Source organism: Gastrolobium bilobum, unplaced genomic scaffold (genome assembly GCF_033153095.1).
Source record: "Gastrolobium bilobum isolate Gb01-03AN ecotype WA unplaced genomic scaffold, APGP_CSIRO_Gbil_v1 utg2745, whole genome shotgun sequence".
NCBI classification, from domain to species: Eukaryota; Viridiplantae; Streptophyta; class Magnoliopsida; order Fabales; family Fabaceae; genus Gastrolobium; species Gastrolobium bilobum.
The window spans coordinates 55770-82744 of record NW_026896065.1 but is presented as its reverse complement, the minus strand read 5'-3'; the positions used below and the strand labels follow the sequence as shown (position 1 = coordinate 82744).

Genomic DNA, 26975 nt, shown 5'->3' with positions numbered 1-26975 from the left:
GTCCGCAAGGTTAAAAGGAAACCCAAAATGCATGTTTGTTTTATAATTCTCAAGTTTTCCAACTAGGTCATTATTTTTCGACTGATCATCCTAAGTCCAGCATTTAGCTTCTTTCAGTGGATTTATACTAGATGTTGGGGTTATGTTCATTCTAGATGTGGAATATTTTGGGGTGAGGCTGCCCATATCTCTTAAGTAATAAATAAAAAAAGAGACACCAAAGTCTAGCTTCATATACCCCGTAACTAAAAAAAGAAAACTAACTTACCAAAAAAAAAAAACTAAACTCTAGTTTTCTTTTAATTCATGTGTGATCCTCTTCATCCCAATCACCTTAATTCTCAAGTGAGCTCTCATGAATCACATACCACATACCGTGGTGTGCTTAATTCTGATAAGTGATAACTCTTCTCCAAGTTTCGATTTCGTTTACTACCGAGCTCATGCGTTGGATTGGCAAGTGAGTTTGAAAGACGAAAGACAGAAAATACTTGGTCAAAAAGTTAGTAAAAAAAAAAGCAGCAGCAGTAAGTAGGGGTGTAAATGAACTAGACTGACCTACAGGAGCTTACGACTTAGTTTATATTAGGCCAGACTTAACCTGTTATAAATAATAAAATATAACAGGCCTAGGCTTTTAAAAAAACCTATTTAGAAAAAAAGGCTATGGGCTTTTTTTTTGTACATATCGGGCCTATAAGCCTACAGATCGGTCTATATCATATTATTTATTTTAAATAAAATTATTATTTCAATAAATTTGAATAATAAAGTACTATTATTTTAGTTATTCTTTTAATTGTTCAATGTTTAATAGGCTTAAATAGGCTAACAGGCTTAGGCTTAGGTTTTTATTTTTTAAATATAAGTCAGACCAAACTTGTAATTTGGGGCCTACACAGGCTAACAGGTCAGGCAGAACCAATGTTTTTTATACATGCTTGACCAATTTAAGTTAAAGCCAAACCTAGCCTAGCTTATTTACACCTCTAGCAGCAAGGTTGTGGAATCGTCTTCGGTCTGGGTAGATCGTGAATGTTCACCCGATGGGTGATAGTTCAATATCGGATATGTTTATGGATATCTATGAGAGTGATTTCGCAAGGGCATATAGATCACTATGCACTGAACGATACGACATTAGCCAAGATGTAGGGTATATGCACAGTGATGGCAAAAGTAAATATGAGCAAAAATATGTGTACCTGATGGGAATGATTTCTATTTATAGTGAGTTACCGGATTGGATCCACTTAGTCTGTTATGAGGTTGTTATGAGGCCTTATCTTATTGTCGGGATTGAGTCTTAATAATCATATCCATCACTTATATGTTGTTAAGTTGTTGAGATACAGATCTTATATTCTAGTCTATAACAGTTGTCTTTGAGCCATGCAGTTCGAGAGCTTGAACTGTTGGGGTGTTGAGGTCTGCTGAGAATCTCGGCTATACCAAGCTGCTAAGCTTAGCTAGAGCTTCCATTTGGGGCTGAGTTTATGCATGTTTGTCGAGGTTGATCTCGTACTTGGCCGAGGTATTTTAAGATCTTTGCTAAGATTGTCCTCGTGTCATGGTTCGACAAGCATGTATGCCTTGAGTTCGGCCAGTTCTAGTTGGTGCTGAGCCAAGGTGAGGGTTTCAAACATGTATGCCGAGGTGGTGAGGGGAGTCGAGCTTATATCGGCGCTAAAGCCTGAAATGCAATCACATCAGCCTAACTTTCCATCTCTTCGCCATTTCCTTGGCAGTTACGCTAGTCCACGTGTCATGTTCTGATTGCTAGCTCGTGCGTCGAGGCGTGTACACTGCCATCACGTTTCGCACGTAATGATGATCTGCATTTAATGCTCGTGATGGAAATTCCCCTTCGATCCCTAACTTTTCATCTTCATGCCCAAAAGGTTATTTTACTAGCATTCCTTTTCATTTTGCCTCACTTCACCATTTATGGGTTTTCATTTGCGCATCATGTTCTCCTTCTGTAACCATTTTGGGTTTATTTCGCTCGAAGCTTTGACCAGGAGTTCTGATTTATTTCTTTGCTTATTCTCGTCTCTTCCCCTCAAAAAGGTACTTTCTGAACACTTTCTTCCCATTTGTATTGTTTGCTATTTTTTTACTTCTTAAAACTTTTTGTGAGATCTTTTACCCGCGGCTGAAGATAAGCCAGCTTATGTGGGCCCGGCTGAGGATGAGCCCCATTTTTTCTTTTTCTATCGAGATTTGGCCACCAAGGTGGGGGTTTGATTTCCCTTTACTGAGTTCCAGATGGCAGTGTTGAAGTATCTATGGATCGCTCCCACTCAATTTCATCCCAATTCTTAGGCTTTTGTTCGAGGTTTCGAGCTGGTTTGCAACTATCTCGGCATTCCATGCACTGTTCCTCAATTCTTCTATTTATTTACAATGTATACATCTCGAACTAGATCTGAGGCCAAGTAATGGAAAGGCTGGCTTACCATATGTGGTGCGCCCTCCCTTGGAATTTTTTGCGTGTTTATGCAATCTTTTAAGAATTTCAAAAACCAGTTCTTCAAGGTTTCTATTCACCCTGGTTGTTAGCCCTGGTTCGTGGGCAAGTTTAACAAAGAGGGAAGGCCATTTACTAGTTTCCCCTTATACTGGTCCCAAAGGCATTACCGTAAAACTCCTAGCCAATATCAAACCTGAGTCGTCACTCACTGACGCAGAAGGACAACTTTCAATACGTTGATGACGTATGTTGAAGATAACGCGATTTTCAACTAATGTCGAATTGTGAATAAATCCGAGATTGGTTTGGAAGCTGAATTCGATATGTTGCCTCGGCTTTAACCGGTGTTATATATTTTCTTTATTGCTATGTTTCTTAACTTGCTTTATTTTTGCAGTATACATGATGGGTCCCAACTACAACAAATATATCAAGAAGAACTCAAGCAAGAGAAATCGGCCCCTACCGACCCTCTTGAGGATAACCCGCAGAAAAAGAGACTTGAACTTCAAGAGGGTGGCTCATATGTCGGTGTCAATTGCGCAACAAGTTACTCTACCTCCACCTCCTCGTCCTCGATTTGGGGATGCAGTGTTCCTTGAGCCTGGGAAACTTTGGAAAAGAGGAGTCTCGAATGGTTTTCACATTGTGATAAGGCCACCTCCCATATTGATTGAAAGCTTTCCGCTCAAAGCTGACATGTCGGTTGCTTTGGATCGAATGGAGGATGAGTCCTTGAAGTCAACCTCTATGATCCAATCATTCCGGCAGCTTCATTTGAGCTATAAATCGTCCAGTTCCTTGAGTGCGACACTTGCTCTCAAAGTGGACGAGCTCTCTAAAGAGAAGATCAATTTGGAGGCTGAAATCAAGGCTTTTAATGAAAAACTTACCAAAGCCGAGGTGGATCTGAAGACTTTTATCACTTCGGCAGAGGTAGCAATGAAGGAAAAAGAGCGTTAATTGAAAAGTTAACAAGCCGAGTTTTAGGAGGCTAAGCTTTAGTGGAAAATGCGGTTGAATAGTCTTTTGCCAATGTAATCGATCAATCTCTGGTTTTGGACACGGATCTAGTTACTAGTGGAATGGACTTTAATTATTTTGTGAAGGACAATTTTATCGTCTCTGGTACCCCAGAAGCAGCTGATACTCGTAAAGATGTCGAGGCTAACACTTATGCAGAGGAAATTCTGTCGCAACTATGGATTGAAGGGTCGTATTCCGACTTGTTTTGTAACTTCTAATGCTTGGGGACTTCGGTCCTTTTTTTAGATTTGTATAGACATTGCCGGGTTTCCGGCCTTAACTCCTATTATCTCGTTTTATCTTTGTTTCTGGTTGTTTAAGTTGATTTTCTTGGTTATTTTGGATCCGACCTTTATGTTGGAAATTACACTTTCGTAAAGCTTCGTTATTGCTTTTTGGCTTGTGTTGCCGAGATCGTTATTTTCATGTGTTATTTCTTTGGGGTTTCGCTTTATAGCCGAGACCCCTCTATTCCCCTCTTTAAGGTTCGACTATTATGCCAATTGACTTTTTACTCGTGTCACATTATTTGATTTAGCTTTTTGCCGAGATCCTTTATAGTAGCTTAATGTAATATTTAAAAAAAATAACAATAAAAAATAAAAATTAAATTAATTAATTAAAACAATTATTAAATTAATTAATTAAAACAATTATAATTAAATATTACATTTCAAGCATTAGTTGAAATAAGCAGTGTTTTAAAACTCAAACTAGTCATCGACTTGGTCAAGGTACACTGGGTCATTGGGTCGTTGGTTCATCCAGATTTATTGTTCATATATTAAAAAAGATTTTGACATTCATTTCTCTCCTAATCTTATTAATTGTCCAACACTTACCGCGTTAGCAAATGGAATCAATTAATAATAGTATTGATGTTGATGTTGAAAAGTTGGACATTGAGATTGAAGAAGGATCTGAATCGGTTAAACCGTCCACAAAAAAAGCCAAGTCATCAACATTAGAGTGGTAGAAATATTTCACAAAGATTAGACCAGCCAAATATGGGATTGATAGGGGAAGATGCAATGCTTGTAAGCAAGAGTACAAAGTGGGTGGAAAGCAATATGGTACGTCAACTTTAAACCGTCACCTCACTAAGTGCAAACAAATAAAATTTGATAATGTTGGTCAAGTCATGTTAGATATGCAAGGCAAACTAAAATCTATGAAAATAGATCAAAGGATATCACGTGACATGTATGCTAAATCAATTATTGGACATGATATGCCCTTTAAGTTTGCTGAGTATAAGAAGTTTTGGCATTAGCATTCTTATATATGTCCTGATTTGATTCATGTTTCTAGAAATACTCTTAAAAAAGATGTCTTCAATGTTTACTTGAAAGAGAAGGAGAGACTTAAAAATACATTGGCTAGCATCCATAATAGGATATGCTTAATGTAACACCCCGTTCTAGAACCGGTTTGTTTACATCGCATTATGATATTAAGCGCAGTTACAATCACATGGGTTCAATTAAAATCCGGATAAATTTTTCATTTTAAAACGTACCGAACTTATAATACCCAATTTCGTGATCATAACCATATTACCTTGCGGAAACAGATAAATTAAGCTTAACATCATGTTCATTTCCCATTTTTAAACCATTAATTTACTTCTTGTTTAATTCAATACTTCTACTATATAGTGGGTTTCTTCATTAGCTACCCGTGGCTTCAAACCGTGCTCAAATCGGAGCACTGTAGCCCAAGTTAGGACCATTTGAAGCAACACAAGAGAGTGTTGGTCACAGGCCCAGCGCGCTTCAGCGCGCTACCGGGCGCTCAAGCGCGCGCTATCGGGCGCTAAAGCCTCCATCTGGGCGCTTAAGCGCACGGAGGCAGTAAGCATCAGCGTTTCCAGTGTGGATGGGCGCTTAAGCGCGCAACAGGGCGCTCAGGCACGCTAGCCTGGGCGCTCAAGCTCCCACTGGGACGTTTTAGCGCGCAGAGACAGAAGCATTTCCTCCTTCAGTGGCGAAGGGCGCTTAAGCGCGGACCAGGGCGCTCAAGCGCGCAATCCTGGGCGCTTAAGCCCCCACTTGGGCGCTCCAGCGCGAGGAGGCAGAATGCATTGGCACTCGCAGGGGCAGCAGGGCGCTTGGGCGCGCTCCTGGGCGCTTAAGCGCGCTGCCAGGGAATTCCAATTCCCACATTTCTCAAGTCCAAGCCTAGGGGAAAATGCATCCCCATTACAAACCCCAATTGTCCATGCCCCAAAACTAAATCCTAGCACTCGTCCAACCTCTCCTCATGAGATTTAGCTAGAATTTGGGCAGCATGACCTTTGTTTTCTCATCGTTTACCAGTTTAAACCAAGGGGTACCTAATTGATTTTCAGCCCAACCAATTCAACAACTCAATAAATAACAAACATGCATATATGGAATTCTAAGTAGGCATCATTTACATTACATATCCTTTACAAATCATAGAACTTAGCTTACAAAACACTATGATCATTCCCTTGGCTCCCATCAACAATAGGTGTAACCAAAGGCATGAGCATAGGCTAAGTTCATCCAATGAATCAAGATATACAAATGATCATGGGCTTTCCAAATAAAATCCTATACATGTCAACTACAAAAGGCATGCATAAACTCAAAGAAGTGCCATATTTCATGCATAATCTAGGTATGGCCACTTGCCACCAGAGGCTCCTGCAGCATCCTTACCTGAAAGGGGGTCCCCACAACACGGGGTGAGATATACGAATATATCCAGTAAACCAGGGGTCCTTGGAGCATCTCTCCACCCCACAGTTCCATATCAGTGTAATAGCAATAACAATAATAATGCAGTAAATACATATCTATGCAAAGTGCAATACATCTCCAGGAGAAATCCCTCGAGCTCTCAAGCTGTCCTAAGGAAACTCAGATGCAAATAGTCCTACTGGCCAGCTAACTACCAAGTATGATTTACGCATCGTCATGCCACATACCAACATAGGGAAACACCATCCTATGCCACACCAAATGCATACACATACGTATAACAAAGCATTACATTATTTTATTGCATTTATATACACAATCACAACCTCCACCCTTTCAGGGCTTGGTAGAACAGTCAAGGGAATTACACCTAAGGTCCGAAGGCTTACCTCAATGCTTCAGTCAACCTTTGTTCTTCACCAACAGTTTCAGCAATCACCTTTTACAAACATACACCTACACATGGTGTAATGCAATCAACACATTGCATCCAAGAGTATTTCACAATCAACCATCAATTACTCAATTCAAAGCACAACACAAGTATGAGCTTACCAATTCCAATGAGCTATTCAAGCTCCATAGCTTGCTCCAATGGTTGATCACTCACGGTTGGTCCAAATGTCTCAATCCTAGACATCACAAGGATCCAATCAATCATTCAACTCACTAATTGTTCAACATGCTAGAATATTAACCAATCCAAGCATGAATTTTCCAATATTATGAACAATTATCAAATGACTATCTAGGCTCATTTCCACCGATTAAATGACATTCCTAGCATTTTCCATAACATGCTCTAAGCTCCATTCTTCCTAGAACATAGCTAATTCAACTACATTTCATGAAAATCCCAATTTACTATTCACAAACCCTAACTCATGCAAATTTCAAGGAATCATGAGGTTCAAGGGTTAGAATCTTACCACCAATGGTCACACAACCAAGGATTGATGGCTCCTCAAGCTTCAATGGAGGTAGAAACTCTCAAAACCCCAATTTTCACCAAAGGGCCGAATTTTTGAGAGGTAATATCTCTCTCCACAATGCTCCCCACTCAAAACAAAGCTAGGATTATGAAAGAGGGCGAGATTCTAAGCGATTTAGGCTTTTGAATCACTCAAATCGGTTGGGATTTGCTTCCTCCTCTCTCTCTTCTTCTCTCTCCCTTTCTCCTCCTTCTCCTTCTTCTTCTTTCTCCTTCTTTACTGTTTCTGGCGTCGTGAAAATGGGGAGGGGAATTGGTTGCTTTTTACTTTATGCCACTTAACTTTGTTAAGTGGTTAAAAAGCGGGTATCGGTTCATCTATCTATTCAACTCCATTAATTACCAAACTCTACCCAAAAGTCTGGAATATTATTCTAGGAATATTACTATTTTTATTTTTATATTTTGGGCACTTTCACCAGTACCCATTTATACCCTTTAATTTTCACTGAGTACACTTTTTAACTCCAAAGTGACTCAGATTCATTTAATTAAGCCTTATACTTAATTTCACTCAGTAAAACATGCTTAATTAATTAATTACACTTGATTTACTAATTAATTAAGTTGGGCTATTATACTTAACTTCATATTTATGGACAGCCGTTAATGATAATGGTTACATATGTTTAACTGTGCATTATGTTGATACAAAATGGAAGTTAAACAGCAAAATTCTCAACTTCTGTCACATGCCTCCCCCTCACACTGTATTTGAGTTGTTAGAAAAAATTATTCATATGTTGAAGGACTGAGTAATAGATAAGAAGATTTTTAGCATTACTTTGGATAATGTATCTGCTAATGACACTCTAGTAGGTCTTTTGAGAAGTAAACTCAATATGCAAAATTGGTTGTTATATGTTGGAGGTTTTTTTCATGTGCGTTGTTCTGCACACATATTAAATCTGATTGTTCAGGAAGGATTGAAAGTTTCTAAGATGCTTTGTACAAAATCAAAGAGAGTGTCAGTGTCAGATATGTAATGAGTTCAAAAAGTAGAAAGAATTTTTTTTAAAAATGTATTGAATAAGTTGGTGGTGTTAACACTTCAATTAGGTTGCTTTTAGATTGCCCTACCAGATGGAATTCCACTTATTTGATGCTTGAAAGTGCTCTTAAATATAAATGTGTGTTTGCAACTCTCCAATTGAGTGATAGAAATTTTAAAGATTGTCCTTCAACAGATGATTAGAAAATAGGAGACAAACTTTGTCGATTCATGCAGTCATTCTGTGAAGTGAGCTTTTGGATTATGACTGTCATCATATATCGGCACATTAGACTTCTTGTGTCCCAGCGGGAACGCCGAGTTCATGACCCTGTCAGTGAATGGGTTGTCATTTTGTTGTCCTCCCATTATGATGCGGTTGAAGGTTCTCACTTTGTCCAGGCCTGTTACCATCACCTCGGCCATTTCCTTGACCTCTACCATTGTCGTGTACTCTATCTTGACCGTCCCATCCATCTTGTCTGTTGTCAACACCTCGGCCATTGTTATTTTTTTGGATCTGGGCCTTAGGGCCATCCCGACTGCAACTCTCAGCGTGGCTGTGCTGATTATTCACGTTGTGATCTAATAGCCTAATTTTCAAGGCCTTCATCCTCTAAGCATCCAATCGCTGTTGGGCTAAGAATCAATTTTCCATATTTTCCATCCTTTGCAAGGTAGCATTGAGGGAGGTTTAGGAAATGTGATGGTTCGCAACAGGTTGTGCTTCTTGTTGGTCATCCATGAGGGGCGGCGGCAGCGATGAAAAATTATTCGTGGCATTGCGCGTATATACCATTGCTGGGTGGAAATCAAAATTTATCGATTCTTCACAGACGACGCCAATGTTCGGTCTGGGTAGTCGTGAATGTTCACCGATAGGTGATAGCTCAATATTGGATCTGTACGCTTATGGATATCTATGAGAGAAATTTCGCAAGGGCATATAGATCATTGTGCATAGAATGGTACGACGTTAGCCAAGGTGTGTGGTGTGTGCACAATGATAGAAGAAGTAAAGATGAGCCAAAAAGTGTGTACCTGATGGGTATAACTCCTATTTATAGTAAGTTACCTAGTTAGGCCTCCATTTAGTCTGTTATGAGGTTGTTGTGAGGCTTTATCTTATTGTTGAGATTGAGTCTATAATCATCTTAACCATCATTGATATGTTGTTGAGATATGGATTTTATATTCTAGTCCATAACAAATCACAATATGTAACGTGTATTGTTTAACTAATTTTTTGTATCGTAAATCGTGGATCATAAGATATAAATATATATATATATATATATATATATATATATAATATTAAAAATATGCAATATATTTAATATTCATATAATTCAAATTCCAAAAAGGATTCAATAAGGAAAATAGTAATTAAAGTGAAAATCAATTATTCTACTGCTCATCAATTATCAATACTAATATTATCACTACTATCGCCATCAACATCTATTAGTGACATAATTAAGCGGTCATCCTCTTTATTAGTATAGTCATTTGATTTATCTCTCATTTTTTGTTCAACAATATGAGATCTTTTCCCCTTTTCATTTTTGTTGACAATATCATTTCATTCATCAAGCCAATTGACATTATTTCTTTCTTGTATGATGGTGCCTTTACTTTTATATTCCCGTCGGCTTTAAGATTTCGAGGACCAAAAAAATAAAAATATACATAACAAAATATATATATATATATATATATATTTAATTATTTTCTTTATTAATACATGTTTTCATATTGATTTTTGAATTTAAATTACAAATAAAATATTTATTTTCTTTTCCTTTTTAATAATAATTTTTGTAGTTTTTTTAATTTAAATCACAGATTAAATCTTTATTTCTTTTTTTTTCATATTAAAAATTATAATTTTTGATTTATTTTCTTAACGTATGATACACAATACAGAATCATATCGTATGATACATTATCATATCGTTCGATACAATCCCTTTTTCGATACATTTCTCGATATGTATCGTTGAGCTTGCGAATCGTATCGTGTATCGTACGATATTGATAGCTATGAGTAGCAGCATAGTTCTTACTGAATTTGAATTTAAGTTAGAGAAAAGGAAATAAGTCCTCTCATATTTTATTTAATATGATCATATTATATGAGAAGATTTTAACCAACAATAGAAAAATCAATTGTGATGATTTTATAATTATCTATCTTAGTGTATTTTTTCTCTTTTTATTTATCACTATTAATTCATCCTTGAAGGGTGACTTAGGATCTATTGCATTAGTTTTATTTTACACTCCCGTAGCACCCAACCTGATGCATCTTCTATATATATAAATAATCTTTTATCTCATTTCAATCCAAATAATTTTTGCTATTTTTTCTCACTTTTTTTCTTTCTTTCTTCGTCTTGAATGATATATACATCTTAAATAACAGACTTACTATCGAGCAACGTTAGCAATAATTTTTTAATGCACTTCTTATACACTCTTTATGATTAGCAATAATGATTTCGTGCGTGAGTGACGCACATCAATTGCGCTTGAGAAGAGTTTAAATTGTTTGGCAGACAATTATTGAAAAATTTCAAATCTGTATTTCAAATAAAGTTGCCATATGATATGAGCCTTGTCTAATGTCTATGCCGGCCATTAATTAGCTTACCAAAATAGTCACCAAAAAAATGAGAAATCACTTTTGACTTTTATACCAAAAAGAGAAAGAAATAAAGAAAATATACGAATTTACTTCCTTCCTCTAAGTAATGTAGTCTCCGTCAACTTTCGGATAAGTTTGGTGGGTGAGGTGGGGAATGGGGATGCAACACCATTATGATTTTCATTTTTAGCCAATCACATTTTTTTGAGTTGTCATCCTCATATTTCATTTTTAGTCAGAATAATCCTTCTTCTAATAAAAAAAATAAAAACTTGTCATCCTCAGATTTAGACAATCACATATTTTTGAATGTTGGGTTTATACCTATTAAATGTAATGATTACATAAGTTTGTTTAGAAGAAGTATTTTCGTTAATTTAAAATAATTTTATAATTTTTGTTCGTGCGTGTGTGTTTGAACATGGGTGATGTGTGATATTTTTAATTTACAGGACAAGGTTAAGGACAGTCTTGCATCTTGCGGCCTGAGCAAGGGACGCATGTGTGATAACTACAAAGTGATGTATGCAAAGAATGAGAGAGTAACACTCGACGTATGTGTATGTTAAAAATTGTCATTTGTGATTGAGAATATCCCTCTTATGTCATAGGAAGCATTTATTGGAGAGGCTAAAACCATTGTGGATGTCAATTATGAAAAGTTTCTATATGTGAGTGTGGAGTCTAATGCATATAGAACTCGTTTAGATGATTTTTTTTAAGTGTTTTCATTCTATATTAGTGTTTGAATGTCAATTTTAAAAAACAAAAGTCATAAAAAGGTATAAGCCACAAAAAGAAGTCAAAACATTGCATTTTTTAAAAAGCTAAAATTTCGGACTTCTAAGCCCTAATCGCAATCAATTTCATCACTATCACCATTAAATTTTCTTGTTGCTGTCGTGGCCCTTATCCTGAGTTTTATTTCCATAATTTATTTTCACATGTAAATTTTAATAGGGGAGGTTATATTTATTTTTTTTACTACCAAATCTTTAACCGTTGATTTTTTGTCAATTTAACGGTTATAATTTATTGAAAATCAATAATTAATTAATAAGTGTGACCCAATAAATTATAACCGTTAGATTGACGAAAATTAACGGTTAAGATTTAATAATAAAAGGTGATAAGAAAAAAAATAGTAAGTATAATATCTCCCATTTTAATAATTTTATAAATAAAAGTGATTTTAAATTTTAACATCTAAATATTTTTAGTTAAAAGTGCTTTTTTAAGTCAATTCAACTCACATATTGGGTTGAGACTTGAGAAAATCCCTTTGTGTGAAATTCACATAAAGGTTTTTGATAAAATAGAATTTTCATGATTTTGGATGTATTATTATCACCCAATTAGTGAGTAATTTACAAAACCTAACTTGCTAATCTCTGTGAAATAATTTTCTTTTAATTTAATTTGTAAGCCTTTCTTTCGGCCTCGCATTTAGTTTTTTGGGTCAAAATACAGGTTACCTAAAAACGAGTCCATTTGAAGAGTTTGGGCTAATCATTCGCAGGTCCCTAAGAGAGGTTTATAACGTTGACCGGGCCAATTCTTATCCAAGTCCAATCGTTCAGATTTCAATAATTATAAATTTTGGCATGATCAAAATTCAAAATTAAAAAAAAAAAAAACGAAAGGAGAAGTTTGAAATATGGAAAAGTATTTGTCCTTTTAAATGATATAATTTGTGTCATTTCACTTTCACAAAGAGGTGAGACCTACACATTTATTTATTTTTTATCCTATCTCTCCTATTATCTATCTTTTTTCTCTCATTTGAAATGACACAATTTTACATCTTTTAAAATGACACATATTTTTTCGTTGAAATATTTACAAAACAGATTACTAAGACAAATTGATCTCCTTCAAAATCTAACTATTAAATCGAGGTAGGATCCGTTGACATCAGTATCAAATTTGACACCTTATGTAAGAGCCGTTAGAACAAAAAAAATCAACGACTCTGATTTGTAAGCATGTGACACCATTGATCTTTTTTGATTTAATGACTCTCGAAAGGTGTTAAACCTTAAATTTGACACAAGTGTGGAAGGGTACTACCTCATTTTTATTAAGGGTAGACAAGGAGCGGATAATATCATTGTGGCTCAGGAAATCATCTATTCCATGAATAAAAAGAGAGGAGGTAAGGGTTGGATGAATGTCAAAGTTGATTTAGAAAAGGCTTACGAGAAGATCTCTTGGGAGTTTCTGAAAGACACGCTTGTGGATGTTGGTTTTCCTGAGAATATTATTTCTCTGATCATGTGTTGTGTCTCATCATGTACAATGAATTTGTTATGGAATGGATCAACTACGACAGAATTTTCTCCTAATCAAGGTCTTCGTCAGGGAGATCCTTTGTCTCCTTATCTTTTCATCCTTTGCATGGAAAGACTTGCTCATTTGATTAATGTAGCAGTTCAGGAGGACGTTTGGAAGCCTATCAGATTGAATAGAAGGGGACCACTGCTTTCCCATCTATTTTTTGCAGATGATCTTCTGCTCTTTACAGAAGCCATAGAAGGGCAAGCTGTTATTATTAATAAGATTCTTGATTGTTTTTGCAGGTGCTCTGGTGAGAAGGTTAGCAAGGAAAAAACAAAAGTCTTCTTCTCCAGAAACGTTAATCATACCCGAGTGCAGAATCTAAGCCAGTTGATGGGCTACTCTCCTACAAATGACTTGGGTAAATACTTGGGTATTCCTCTTCATCATAGTCGTGTTACAAAGAGTACGTTTGGCTATATCTTAAATCGGATGCAAGCTCGTTTAAATGCCTGGAATCAACGTACTCTTTCATTGGCAGGAAGATCAACTTTGGCTAGGTCAGTTTTTACTGCAATTCCTCAATATCCTATGCAAACTTGTATTATTCCTAGTGGTACGTGTGATCGTATTGAGAGTGTAACTAGGAATTTCATTTGGGGATCAACTTCTGAACGAAGGAAAGCTCACTTGGTTTCTTGGGAGACGATCTGTTTGCCGAAGAATGTAGGGGGACACTTGGTTTTCGTAAAATTAAAGAGAATAATATGGCTTTTATCATGAAGCTAGGTCACTGTATCATGATTGATCGTAATTTGTTATGGGTTCGGGTCCTTCGTAGCAAGTATAAGGTGGAGGAGAGGCTCATTCCAAGTATCTCGGCTTCAGCAAATGATTCTGGTTTATGGAAGGCTATTGTTAAGTATTGGCCTCAAACTCTAGAGAATTCTCGTATCATTTTAGGGGATGGGGTTCATACGTCTTTTTGGATGGATTCGTGGGTGCCAGGATGTCCTCAACTTGTTTTTCTGGCCGTTCAACCTATTCCTCCTATTATGATTCATTGGTCTACGTCTCAATTTGTAACTTGTTATGGTAATTGAGACTGGCCTTTATTCCAGCACCTTCTTCCTACTTCAGTATTAGACAAGATTCGTAGTGTGCTCCTTCCTACAGTGGATCCTTATCCGGACCGTGTTATTTGGGCAGGTAGCCAAGATGGGGTTTTTTCAGTGAAATCAGCTTATAACTATCTCATGGGTACCTTGCATTATCATCAAGATAGGACTTGGAAGGTAATTTGGGCTTGGCCTGGTCTTGAACGTATTAGACAATTCTTATGGCTTCTCTATAGAGGTTCTCTTTTAACTAATGTTCGTAGAGTGCATCGTCACATGGCTACAGATGCAGCGTGTCTGAGATGTCATTATAATCTTGAGGATAGTTTACATGCCATTAGAGATTGTCCTGGTGCCAGGGAATTATAGGAGCATTGGGTTCCTTCTAATAACCGTAGTGACTTTTTCTCCATGGATCTTCACCTATGGATTCAGACAAATCTAGGATTAAAAGGTCCGTTTCAAACTGATCGAACTTGGCCTTTGTATTTTGGAATGATAGCTTGGTGTTTGTGGGGGGAAAGAAATAAGACGATCTTTGATCAAACTAGCACCTCGAAGTATGGTCTCATTAGGCGCATTACCTACACTTGTGGTAATATTCAATTGGCTAATGAAACCTTATTAAGATTGGTCATCAGGAGTTTAGAAGAGAGGAATGTCTTATTCACTGGAATTTTCTCTCCGAGGGTTATGTTAAACTTAATGTGGATGGTTCCAGCATAGACAGTGGGCAAAGGACTACATGTGGTGGAGTCATAAGGGATGCTGCTGGGAACTGGTTAACTGGTTTTACAAAATTCCTTGGGAGTGGTACTTCTACTTCAGCGGAAATTTGAGGGTTCTTGATAGGTATGGATCTGGCTTGGCATAAGGGATTTAGGAGAGTCTTTGTGGAGGGTGACTCCAAGGTGGCTTTGGAATTTATAAGAAAAAGGTGTGACGTAAGTCATCCTCTTTTTGCTTTAATCATCCGAGCTCGTAGCATGCTTCAAAGAGACTGTATTATTCAGCTTAGTCATACTTATAGAGAAGGCAATTTTGTTGTTGATTGGCTCGCTACTCATGCACCTCATCAGGATGGACAGCTGATTGTGCTGGATGTCCCTCCAACGGCTTGTTTGGAATTGCTTCGTAATGACTTGAGGGGAGTTAGTCTCCCGAGATTGTGCCCAGTATAGGGTTTTTTTGTATGTTGCTTTAATTTTCATTGTATTTCCAAAAAAAGGGTACTACCTCATTAAATCTAATATGATAGTTAACTTGTTTGTTATGTCTGTAAATATCATTTTTGCAAAAAAAAAAAAAAAATTACTCCCTGCAATCTTTTTGTTAGTGAGGATGAAACTGGAGAGAATTTATAGTGGTCTGGGATCACCATTTTTTAGGTGGTCCTTTAGTATAAATAGGAGGGTAAAATTGAAAAAAAAGAAAAATAGCAGGGATAAAAAGAGAAAAAAAAAATTAGTGTTGTAAGAGGAGAACCAATTCCTTAGATGGTACTGAAGCATAAAAAATATTTCCATGAAACTGATACTAAACAAGTACAAAAGGACCAAAGCCATATCTTGTTCTAGTTAATCAAAATTAAAAAGACATGGTTACACAACTATGCATTATAATCCAAAGACACTATTAAGGGACAAACAAAAACATTATGTGTATTTGTACATCAAATTATGCACAAGGCAGCTGAGTGATTGAGAGAGTAAGCAGCAATTGATTTTTTGGTTTTGTCGATCACATCCGCATAGTGATACAATTATTCCGTGCTTGCCTTCTCATTCATCCTCTTCCACTTTTGAACAAAAAAATAAAAATAAAAAATCCCAGTTCAGTTACTAGCTAATAATGATTGATTAAAAACAAAAAAAGTGGAAGAAGAAGAAAATACTTACTCTCTTCCTCCACTCAGTTTCAGTTCGGTCACCGCCGAATAAAGTTTCCTCCTTTTTCATTAACTGTTACAATTCAACTAAAATTCTGACTAAGGATTCTCTCCTCCGATTTGAGGGTCAGGATCTCACTCTAATTAGACTCACTCGACAGCTGAAACCAACCACCGCAAATTCGATTATAACCTCCTTTATTCTGGTCCATCACTTCCATTCAAATTCCAAAGGTATTATGCAATTTAAATCATGGGTATTCCTAAATGTTCAGTTCTAACTTGTGGGTCGTTGGCAAAAAACTATCTTTTTCCTGTCACTATTCACTTTTTGTGTTCGTGGGCTCTGACTTTGAAAAGGGTATATGTGAAATCCGGGCTAGAGGAAACTTTTTGAGGAAAATATGTTCAATTGCTGTGTTAACTGACATACTGAGAACTGGAAATGAAATTCTGAGTTCGGGATTTTTTGTTTGTGAAGGTTTTTGAGACAATGCCAAATTCTTGTAAAAGGTCTCAATGACTTGAATGGGGTTCTTGTTCTGTTAAGTGCTACATTGATTATTCTTTTTATGCTTAATGTCGGCTAGTAGAGTCTGCATTTTGAAGTAACATGAGGAGTTTAAAATTATATAGAAATTATTATTTGATTTTTTTATTGTTTTCAGTTTTTACAAACCTGGTGTGCTTTAATTTCTGCTAGAGTTGTAGTTTGGTTTTCTGTCTTGTGAATCTAAAATTAATCTAACTCAAGTAAGGGAAGCAATGTTTGTGAAGGTGAATTTACTAAATAACCATCATATAGAAACTTTCCCCCTCTTTCTGTTTATATGGCAACTAAGTTTTTAATTGTTCTATCAACTGCAGCGCCTGGTGTATGTGTCCGCCAGAATGTAAAGGATTTAGATTTGTGGAGGGGGCTGTCATGCTGAATGCTGCTGCCAACCAGTGGAGTAGGGATGAATTCTGCAATGGATGATATGAATTTGATTCAGCAAGCCCAGAGGCATCACTTGGTTGTAAGGGAGATTGGTGAAGAGATTGATTTAGAAATTGGACCTGGGGATGATGATCCTTCATTTGGTAATGCTACTCTAATTGGTGGCCCACCGCGGGAATCTTCTACGGAAGAGCACGGGGAGAGCAAGCAGATGGGGATGGTTTCTCAGCTTCCGAATGATGCTCAAGATATGTCAAAGACCCAACCAGTGAAAAGGAAGAAGAAGGTTGTTAAAAGATGGAGAGAGGAATGGGCAGACACCTATAAATGGGCTTATGTTGATGTGAAAGATGGAACAGCAAGGATTTTTTGCTCTGTTTGCAGGGAGTATGGTAGGAAACACAGAAGAAATCCATATGGGAATGAAGGCAGTCGTAATATGCAGATGAGTGCCCTAGAAGAACACAATAATAGTTTGCTTCACAAAGAGGCTCTTCGTCTCCAAATGGCCTCCAAGGATAAAATTATCATCAACAAGCCTGTTTATGTAAAAGGTTGGCCATCTCACATGCTATAATCACTGACATCTGCAGATAATATTTTGTTTCGTTGAAAAAATGTTGATGGTCTTGTTGTGTGTTTTCTAATATTTGAATCAATTGCTGATATAAGTCATTGAAACTATGCTCTTCCCAGATCATTTTAAACAATAAATATAAGTGCATAACAAATATATTTGTTAGAAAGGCCTAAAAGGTGCATTTTATCAATTATATAGGATCCTAGGAATATGCTTTGCAGCCGTCTTCTACTGATCCCTTTGAGTTATATGTAGTACTAACATCATGTTTGGTAAATCTGAATAAAATTGTGGAGCCATACTGCTTCTTTCAGAAATTCAATTATTTTAGTGATTTGAGAGTGTCCTGTGCCATACAACCATTTTTTATTGTTCCTTGATCCCTCCCCTCGCCTGGACAGAAACCTTGTAATCATGCCACTTAGTTGACCTTACACGTATGCACTTCCCTATGCAGTACATGAAAACTTCAATGGCCACTTTGCAAAATTTAGTTGATCATCACACTTTATAATTTTTTGGTTTCTGCTATTGTCCTGAATAATATTGATTTTCCATCTTGTTTAAAATCAATGTAATGTTTCTTAAGCTTTGCCTTAACATGTCAGTTTCAGACAATATTTTAGTTCGTTCTTCTTTTTTGTGTATAGAACTTGATATTTATAATTTAGATAACCTATTTCTAGGATATGTTCATGTTGGTTATTTACCTGCTTAATAATCGGGTGGAAATTATAAGTCCTCTCCAGTCTTATAAAAAATATTTTTCTTTTCAGTATTGTCTGACACTTCTGTAATTGAAGCTCTTGTGTCAAAAACAGCTGGATCAATTCTTGAAGCTACACTAAAAAGGGATCCTCATGAGGCTGAATTCATACAGGCAGTTCAGGAAGCAGTTCATGCTCTTGAGAGAGTCATAGCAAAAAATTCCCAGTGAGTTTTATGCAAATGAAGTTATATTTATATATTTATGTATTTACTCTACCAATGACAATGCTAATGCTTAAATATTGGATGTGTCTCATTACTATTCATATGTTTCACTTTTCAGTTATGTTAACATCATGGAGCGCTTGGTGGAACCTGAGCGAATGATTGTTTTCCGAGTTCCATGGGTGGACGATAAGGGTGAGATACATGTTAATCGGGGTTTCCGGGTACAGTTTAACCAGTCAATGGGTCCATGTAGGGGAGGTATTCGTTTTCATCCATCAATGAATTTAAGTATAGCCAAGTTCCTTGGTTTTGAACAGGTATTGTGAGGTTTTTGGTATTTAATGCAAGACATTTTCTCCTACAGCTAATAACTCTGACTTATAAGCCTATATTTTTGTCTATTTACCATCTGAATACCTGGTGCATGAAAATTGACTTAGAAGCCTATAATCTATTCATCAACCACAATAATGTGCAGAATGTGAGAAGTAGTCTTCCTTTTTAATGATATTTTATTTTTTAAAAGAAGAGGATAAACACAAACATGTGTGAGGATAATATCCAAAGCGCTTGTGTGGTCACACATACACATGCATATTAGAAAAGAAAAGAAAACCTACTAGCAAAAAATATGAATGATATCAGAAGGAAAATATAGGGGGAGAGAGAGAGATAATTAGTGCCAGAGGGTATATAGTGGAAGAGAATTTTTTTTTTTTTTTGGGGGGGGAGGGGATGGAGGTTTGCAGTCAGAGTTCTTGCAAATATTCTCTTACCGGGCTTTCAAGATACTTATATATTTTAGAACAGATACCTACATAAGACACATGTTTGTTTACCTACATGTATTTTGAAGACTGCTGGGGCATTTATTGATTTGATGTGTTCTCTTTTTGCATGTTTCCCTCCCTTCTTCCATCCTTATTAGGATTCCATGTCCTTTGGTTTTGTATATTTCCTTCACTTTCATCATTACTTTTTTTTGGTCAAATGAAGGAAGAGCAAAGAAGTACTAATATAGTTTTTTTTTTTAACGTATCATACCTTGGGTGGGAATCTGTGATATCTACCTAAATACATGGATATCTAGTATGCTTATGCTTGTGAGATGACCGGTGTCCACATACGTGAGCACGCATGCACATGCACTCACATATGTAGTCTTCAATTTTATTTAATGATAATGTATATTTAAGGCCTTATTTATTTATTTTTTTAAAATATACTGAGATTCAAGTCTCAAGAAGGGATAAGAACCTAGATTGCAAGCTACATTTCTGTATTGAACCACTTATATCAAACACTTCCTTCTCTGCAGACTTTAAAGAACGCCTTATCCCCTTACAAATTAGGAGGAGCAGCCGGTGGAAGTGATTTTGATCCTAAAGGAAAAAGTGATAATGAGGTGAACTTTCAACTTATTTTATTTATCTCTACTCAAATACAATTTCTAAGTGTTACTTTGATAAGCTGGTAGATCATGAGATTTTGCCAAAGTTTCATGAGTGAGCTGTATCGCTATTTGGGTCCTGACAAGGTAACTAAAAGTATATCCATTTTGTGTATCTTTTAACCTACATACAGTCAGAGCCTGTTTTACATCTTATTATTCTTGGAATGGATGTTTATTTAGGACCTTCCCTCAGAGGAAATGGGTGTTGGTACGCGAGAAATGGGGTATCTTTTTGGACAATATAGACGTCTAGCTGGTCATTTTCAGGTAATGTAAACATTCTTTTAAGTCATAATTAACTATTTGGTGTCACATTCTACCTTTTTCTATGTGTTTTCCCCTTTATTTTTATATATCAGACTTGGAGATTACTGTCTTTATGCAGGCGTGATATCCTATCTCCACCCCCTCCCCCCCCAACCGACAAATTTTCTGTTTCATCTTTTTTCTCTAATAAAATTTTTATTGATAAAAGAGTACTCTTCTTATTCATTTTGCTTTGAGAATCGAAAATACACTTATGTTAAAGTTGGTCTAGATGGCTTTGTCGACCATTTGACGGCTCTTTTGGTCGCCAAAGGTTACACCTAAATCTTTGGCCTTTGTTCGAAAATTAGAGTGACACTTTCTTTGCGGTTGCTAAAATGGCCTTTGTTCGGCTCCTCCTAGTCTTGGCCATTGTTCATCATTGGCCTCCTATCAATTAGACATTAGGAATGAATTTCTCCATGGTGATTTGGGGAGGAAGTTTGCATGGAACAGCCGCCTGACTTTGCTGCTTAAGGGGAACCTAGGTTGGTGTAAAAGCTCTGCATATCATTGTATAGCCTGAAAGAATCACCTTGGACCTGGTTTTGCCATTTCAGTGTAGTTTGTTCATGATTTCGGCATGACTCTTAGTGAAGCCTTTAGTTATTTGGCTGATTGCTCTTTTTTTTTTAAGTAACTGATTGCTTTACCATGTACAAATGAATGTGTATATTTTTGCAAAATATACATCATATATAGTGTAGTATGTGACATGTCTAATCAGTTCAGGAACATGAAATTTTGAGATACTTATTATATTGGCATTCATGGCAGAAAGGAAAACTAAGTAACTTCTGTGTTTTTTTTTTTATTATATGTATGCCTTACTTATGCAGGGGAGTTTTACAGGACCAAGGATATTTTGGTCGGGCTCCAGTCTTCGACCTGAAGCTACTGGCTATGGCCTGGTAATTTAACTTTTAATTCTTACACTCTGTGGATGTAGTGTGGTAGGTGAAAATGAGTGACTATGTATGAAATGAGGCCCATGGTAACCTTTCATTTTTTAATTATTTATTATTTTGGAATTTCTCAACAAAATATCCTTTTGTGGTAGGTCCTTTCAGTTTCCCGTGCATGGCTTTTTCTCTTTATTAGCAACTTATAAGGGTTGTTGCCTAATATCATATCTGCCAACTAATTTTTAAAGACAGAGAACATAGCATGCTTGTCCGTTATTGACCTAGAATATCATCATAAAAAGTTTTCAATGCATGTCTTGTTTCAAGTTCTTATATTTAACAATGTTGTCATGCATCTGCAGGTTTTTTTTGCCCAGCTCATACTTGCTGACATGAATAAAGAACTCAAAGGATTAAGGTTCCTCTTTTAATTTTGGCAGTTTTATAAGGATTGTTGCTACTAACTCATTCATTATTGGTGCTACCTTTTAACCCTCTATTACTATTAGGTATTCTTATTATGGTGTAAAAACTATCATTTTCATTATTAATAGTTTTTCTAGAGTTTAAAATTCCACTGATAATAGAACCTAGGAAGCTCCCATTTGCATATATTTTAATAATTTTGTTAATTTTTTAGCTGCTATTTAAACCAATTGTGTAATGTGAAATTTGTTGCTTATTAGATTTATTTAACGTATATACGATTCTGGAATTCTTCTAATTTATACTTTTTCTGTAGATGTGTTGTGAGTGGTTCTGGAAAGATTGCAATGCATGTTTTAGAGAAGCTTATTGCTTATGGTGCTCTTCCCATCTCAGTATCAGGTAATTTTGGTTATGTGTGAACATACCGAATCTACTGCATTTGCTATGGCGCTGTTGCATTCTTTTAAAAGGGAAACCTGGTGCTATAATATGCACATTCTTTTATTGTAAAAAAATGGAAACCTGTCTGACCACCAAGCATGTGAATCAATTGGTAAGGGGTTGTTCCAGCTTAACTGGTGGTCTCAAGTTAGAGTCTCTGGGACCGCAGCTGTGTTAAAAACTTGGTAAGTAGAGCTTTGCCGCCTACACAGCTCGAATCGGATTAGTCGAGTATTCAATGAACCGATGGATAATCAACATCAACATCAACACACCTTTATCCCAAATTAATTGAGGTCGGTGGATAATATTAAAAAAAAATAGAAACCTGTCTTTCATTATGGCATGTCAGATGTCATGTTTGATGTTCATCATCATTAAGAGTAGCGATAATTAGAAGTAGTATTCTCATAACATAATTGTTGGGATTGAATTCCTTAATATAGCCTGGTCTTTTGAAAGCATATGCAATTTTTTGACAAAAGCTTTTCTCAGATTCAAGAGGTTATTTGGTTGATGAAGATGGATTCGACTACATGAAAATATCATTTTTGAGAGACATCAAAGCTCAACAAAGAAGTTTGAGGTTTGTATCACTACTGTCATCTTCATTATTTTTAACATGGGCAATTTTATCTAGTTTTGTGGTCCTTGTTCATTAAATTGGCATGTGTAGAGACTATTCAAAGACCTATGCTCGGGCAAAATATTATGACGAAGCAAAACCCTGGAATGAAAGGTGTGATCTTGCATTTGCTTGTGCTTCTCAGAATGAAATTGATCAATCTGACGCCATTAATTTGGTTAATTCAGGTTGTCGCATACTAGTAGAAGGTAGTTGTTTCTACATCATACAATGCGTTAGGCTATATTTTGCTCTTTTTTCTCAAATACACTAACGGCCATTACTTTATATTATTTGTATCCAAGGTTCGAACATGCCCTGTACACCTGAGGCAGTTGATGTTCTGAAGAAAGCTTGTGTTCTCATTGCTCCTGCTATGGCTGCTGGTGCTGGAGGGGTGTGACATTTACTTTAGTTATACTATTTATAGACATGCAGATTCCGATCTTAAACAAAACTGCTTTAACTGTGATGTTTGTGAGGGTGTACAACTTACCACCTTAATTTTTCATAATGCTACGAGGAAATTCAGAATTATGATAAATGTGATGTTATATAACCACCTTAAGTTAGATTTTTTATGCAGACTTAGTTCTGTATTATATTTTGATATTCTATTTAGGCTTCATTTGACTTGAGGATGCAGAGAAATGGGAAAGGAGATGGAATATATTTTCTGAAGAAGTCTGGTTCTTTGTTTTTAGAAATTTTATTTTTTTGTCCTTGGCTTCAATTTTTGCCCAAACTTCAGGCATAGTTTCAATTGTTTAAATAAACGCTTCCCTGATTTAGTTGACCTTAAATTTTAGTATAGTGCTTGTTAAACTGGTAGTAATAACTGATACCCACCACCATTATCCTGAAGCTTTCATTTGATGATGTAATTGACTAGGAGTTGTACTCCATTGGGTTAGCAATGTAAAGCAGTTTATTGATGCTTGTATGGTGTGACCCCCAAGTGGATTGTTTTTGTACGCACTTTCATATACAACTTAAGTAAACTATTAGATTCTACAGTCAAGCTGTGCTTGATTAGGCTTGTTCGCACATTTTTCATTTCACAATATAAAACTTCAAATTGAAACTATGATAATAAGCTTATGTCAGATTGATTAGCATCGTTTAACTGATCTTTTGTTCAGATTATTACAAAGTCTACATCAACATGTTGACATGATATTTGGTGGTACCTACTCCTAATCATGTGTTCTCCTTCCTTGCAGGTTGTGGCTGGAGAACTTGAATTAAATCATGAATGCAGTTTGATGCACTGGTCACCAGAGGACTTCGAATCTAAATTGCAGGTAGTTCTTTGGAATTTGTTCTTAAAAATCACAAGTTTGCCTCTTAAGTCTTAAGAACTTTAAATGATTGCAAGGTTATCAAGTGTCACATTCCTCCTTTACTATAAATCTTTTTCATATGCCAATTGAATAAAACTCATTGTTTCATTGCATTTTGAAATAAAACAGTAATGTACAGTTTCCTGAGTGTAGTTATTTGTGCATAGGAATAATGTATAATTCATATATGCGTGTGCTATTTTTAAATTTGGGTGCTGCCTATTGTTATTACACAGCTGAGTGGTGCATCATGCTCAAGCAAGAATCTTTGTTAGATAAAATTTAACAATTGTCGAAATTGTGAATTATTCTTGTTTAATTATTACTTTTTCTTTCACGCTTGGATGAGCACCAATTGCATACTGTTTTATACAAACTTCTGTCCTCAAATTTTCTATTTTTATTTTACAGGAAGCAATGAAACAGACTTATCAAAGAGCCATCAAAGCTGCAACTGATTTTGGTTATGAAAAAGAAAGTCCCGAGTAAGTGCTTTCTCCTGTAAAACCGATGAAAGCTGCAAAATCTAACTCTGTGCTGTACTTTCCAGAATTAATGCTCTGCTAGTTGACTTCCTAATTGATTAGCTCTTCTCTTTCAATTTGTTTTTTTTTCCCCTTTGAACAAATATATGACCTCCCTCTATAAAAGAGCAGTCCGAATTTCTGAGTATTATTTGAACATATGCTAATTTGGAATAATGTGAATCATGATAAAAATAACAATGAAAACTCATAATATAAGTTTCTATTATAGCTGTGATTCAGCTATATATTTGATTATAAAGATAACTAAATAAGTGACAAGTTAATATTTTACTTAACTGCTACATTTTTGCACCACTCTGTTCTTTGTTTTGTAAATTTCCCCACCTTAATCCTATTCAATTATGCTTGCTTTGTCAGGGCTTTGGTACATGGAGCAGTCATCTCTGCTTTTCTGACCATTGCTCAAGCTATGACAGATCAAGGTTGTGTATAAAAGTTGATCAAAACCTTGAATGCATCTCAATGCTGATATTTTCACAGCGGATGGAAATCCACTTGCACTAAATTTATGAATTGCAAGATAAGGATGAATGTTGATAATGCAGTCTCCCCGTGAAGACATCACACTAATGTGAGAGCATATTCCCTTTGTAAAATATATAATGTAACAATTTAGACATAAAGAGGTTTTAGAAGAAAAATTGCTGTTGGCAGATTTGGCAATGCATGTGATATAGTTTTAGTTGTACAACAGAAAGGTTATCCAGATTATTGCCAGGAGATAGGAGAAATTTTTCTTGGCTCATTCAATCCATCTAGATGCATGTTACAAATTTGGATGTTGAGATTATAAATAAAAGCTTAGCATTGAATGTGCTTATTGTTTAAGAATATTTAACCAAAACCCCATGAATGAGAACTGTTATGTATGTTATAATTTTCTTTGGGAGTCTTGTATATGGGTTTCCAACTTATGGATGTTTGCTCCTACCTGTCCAAGTTCTTGAAGCATAACGTCAAACTCTTTTGCATTGGTCTAAGGGATAAGATATTTTACTTATCTTTTTTTTTTCTTACTTTAATTATCCATCTTCAATATCAATGGATTAGAATCTCACTCTTTTTCTCTACTCTTGAGATTTTGATCCAATGATATTGAAAATGAGTAAGTAAGATAAGCAAGAAAAAGAAAAAAAAAGATAGAATAACCTATGGTTTAAAAGTGTCCCATTTATTTATAGGTGCTTTACCTCCTCCACTTAGAGTAGTGGGATGCTGCGACATAAAAATGTATGATAGGAATTAGATTTTAGATCTATTGGTAGTTAATTTCTAAACTATCTAAATATTTAGGTGGCTTATAAAATATCTTTAAGAAGTATCTAAGGTATTTATAAGCATATATTATAAGCTTATATCTTATAATTTTATTTTACTTTTAAATTTTGTATCAATAGAAGTGAAATATTATCAATATGAAATAAATATTAGTCTTTTATATTTGGGTGCTTGTGCACAACCTTAACCATATAGATATGTTTAATTATCAAATAATGCGGCCAAAGAAAAAAAAAGCTATATATTGAATTGATTCACAAGTTAATGGATTAAATATGTTAAAGTTCTTACCAAAAAAAAAAAAAAAAAATGTTAAAGTTCAAATTCAATTCATTTGAAAAATACAAAAAATGAAATAAATTGTAAGATTTTGTCTTATTCAGTTGTTTAGCCAACAAACGAGGAGACCCAAGCGGCAGAAATTTTTTAACATTTCTTCATTAATAAAATTTTCTCTGCATAATTTTAATTAATAATCCTTTCTTTAAAATCTTGAAAATGCAATATAGCCAATCATAATGGAAATTTCTACAATATTACAGATGCATCTATTTTTTTATATATCCCACCAATCCAAATCAAACACCAAACATCAATGTTGACATGTAATAAAAAAAAGTGGGATCATAAATACATGTGTTAAATTTTGAATGAAAATAATATGTACTGTTGATGTACTGAAAATGAGCTCAATCATAAAGAGTTTTTGGTAGAATTACAGTCTTTGGAGGTCACACATCTCATTTATACTGTTCCAGAGTACAAGAGGATCTTTCGCAGTGAGATTTTAGCTTTATGCCCTTCATGAAGTTGATGCCAAATGAAAATCATTGCCTTCTTTGAGTCTTGCAATGTTGCTTGATTTCCTTCCTTTTTTAGTAGTATCCAAAAACCTTTGGCATCTAAAATAAGTATTGTAGAGGTGGATTCTAGCATCTGGCAGTGGCACCTATGCTAGGTAATTATAGCCTGTGATATCAAGAGCCTCATATTGGTCTTACTTTCTTAGTGTGGCAGTGCTTCGTGCTAGTAACATTATAAAGGAAAGTAT

General features: G+C 35.6%; 1 protein-coding gene across 3 annotated transcripts; it reads left to right on the top strand.

Moving 5' to 3' along the window:
- Window positions 1–16042: 16042 nt before the first annotated feature.
- On the top strand, window positions 16043–25457 carry LOC133297559 (uncharacterized). 3 transcript variants are annotated; one of them, XM_061496727.1, is made up of 16 exons: window positions 16043–16374; window positions 17008–17634; window positions 18482–18593; window positions 18712–18913; window positions 19915–20001; window positions 20074–20133; window positions 20230–20316; window positions 21195–21266; window positions 21623–21678; window positions 22003–22088; window positions 22626–22716; window positions 22807–22964; window positions 23061–23152; window positions 23979–24059; window positions 24510–24583; window positions 25004–25457. In XM_061496727.1, exons 2-16 carry the CDS (start codon window positions 17073–17075, stop codon window positions 25077–25079), a joined length of 1896 nt encoding a protein of 631 aa, XP_061352711.1. In that variant the 5' UTR covers window positions 16043–16374; window positions 17008–17072; the 3' UTR covers window positions 25080–25457. The 3 variants fall into 3 exon arrangements, with proteins under 3 accessions (XP_061352711.1, XP_061352710.1, XP_061352708.1); XM_061496726.1 differs by having other exon boundaries at window positions 18464–18593; XM_061496724.1 differs by having other exon boundaries at window positions 18437–18593.
- The last annotated feature ends 1518 nt before the right edge of the window (window positions 25458–26975 follow it).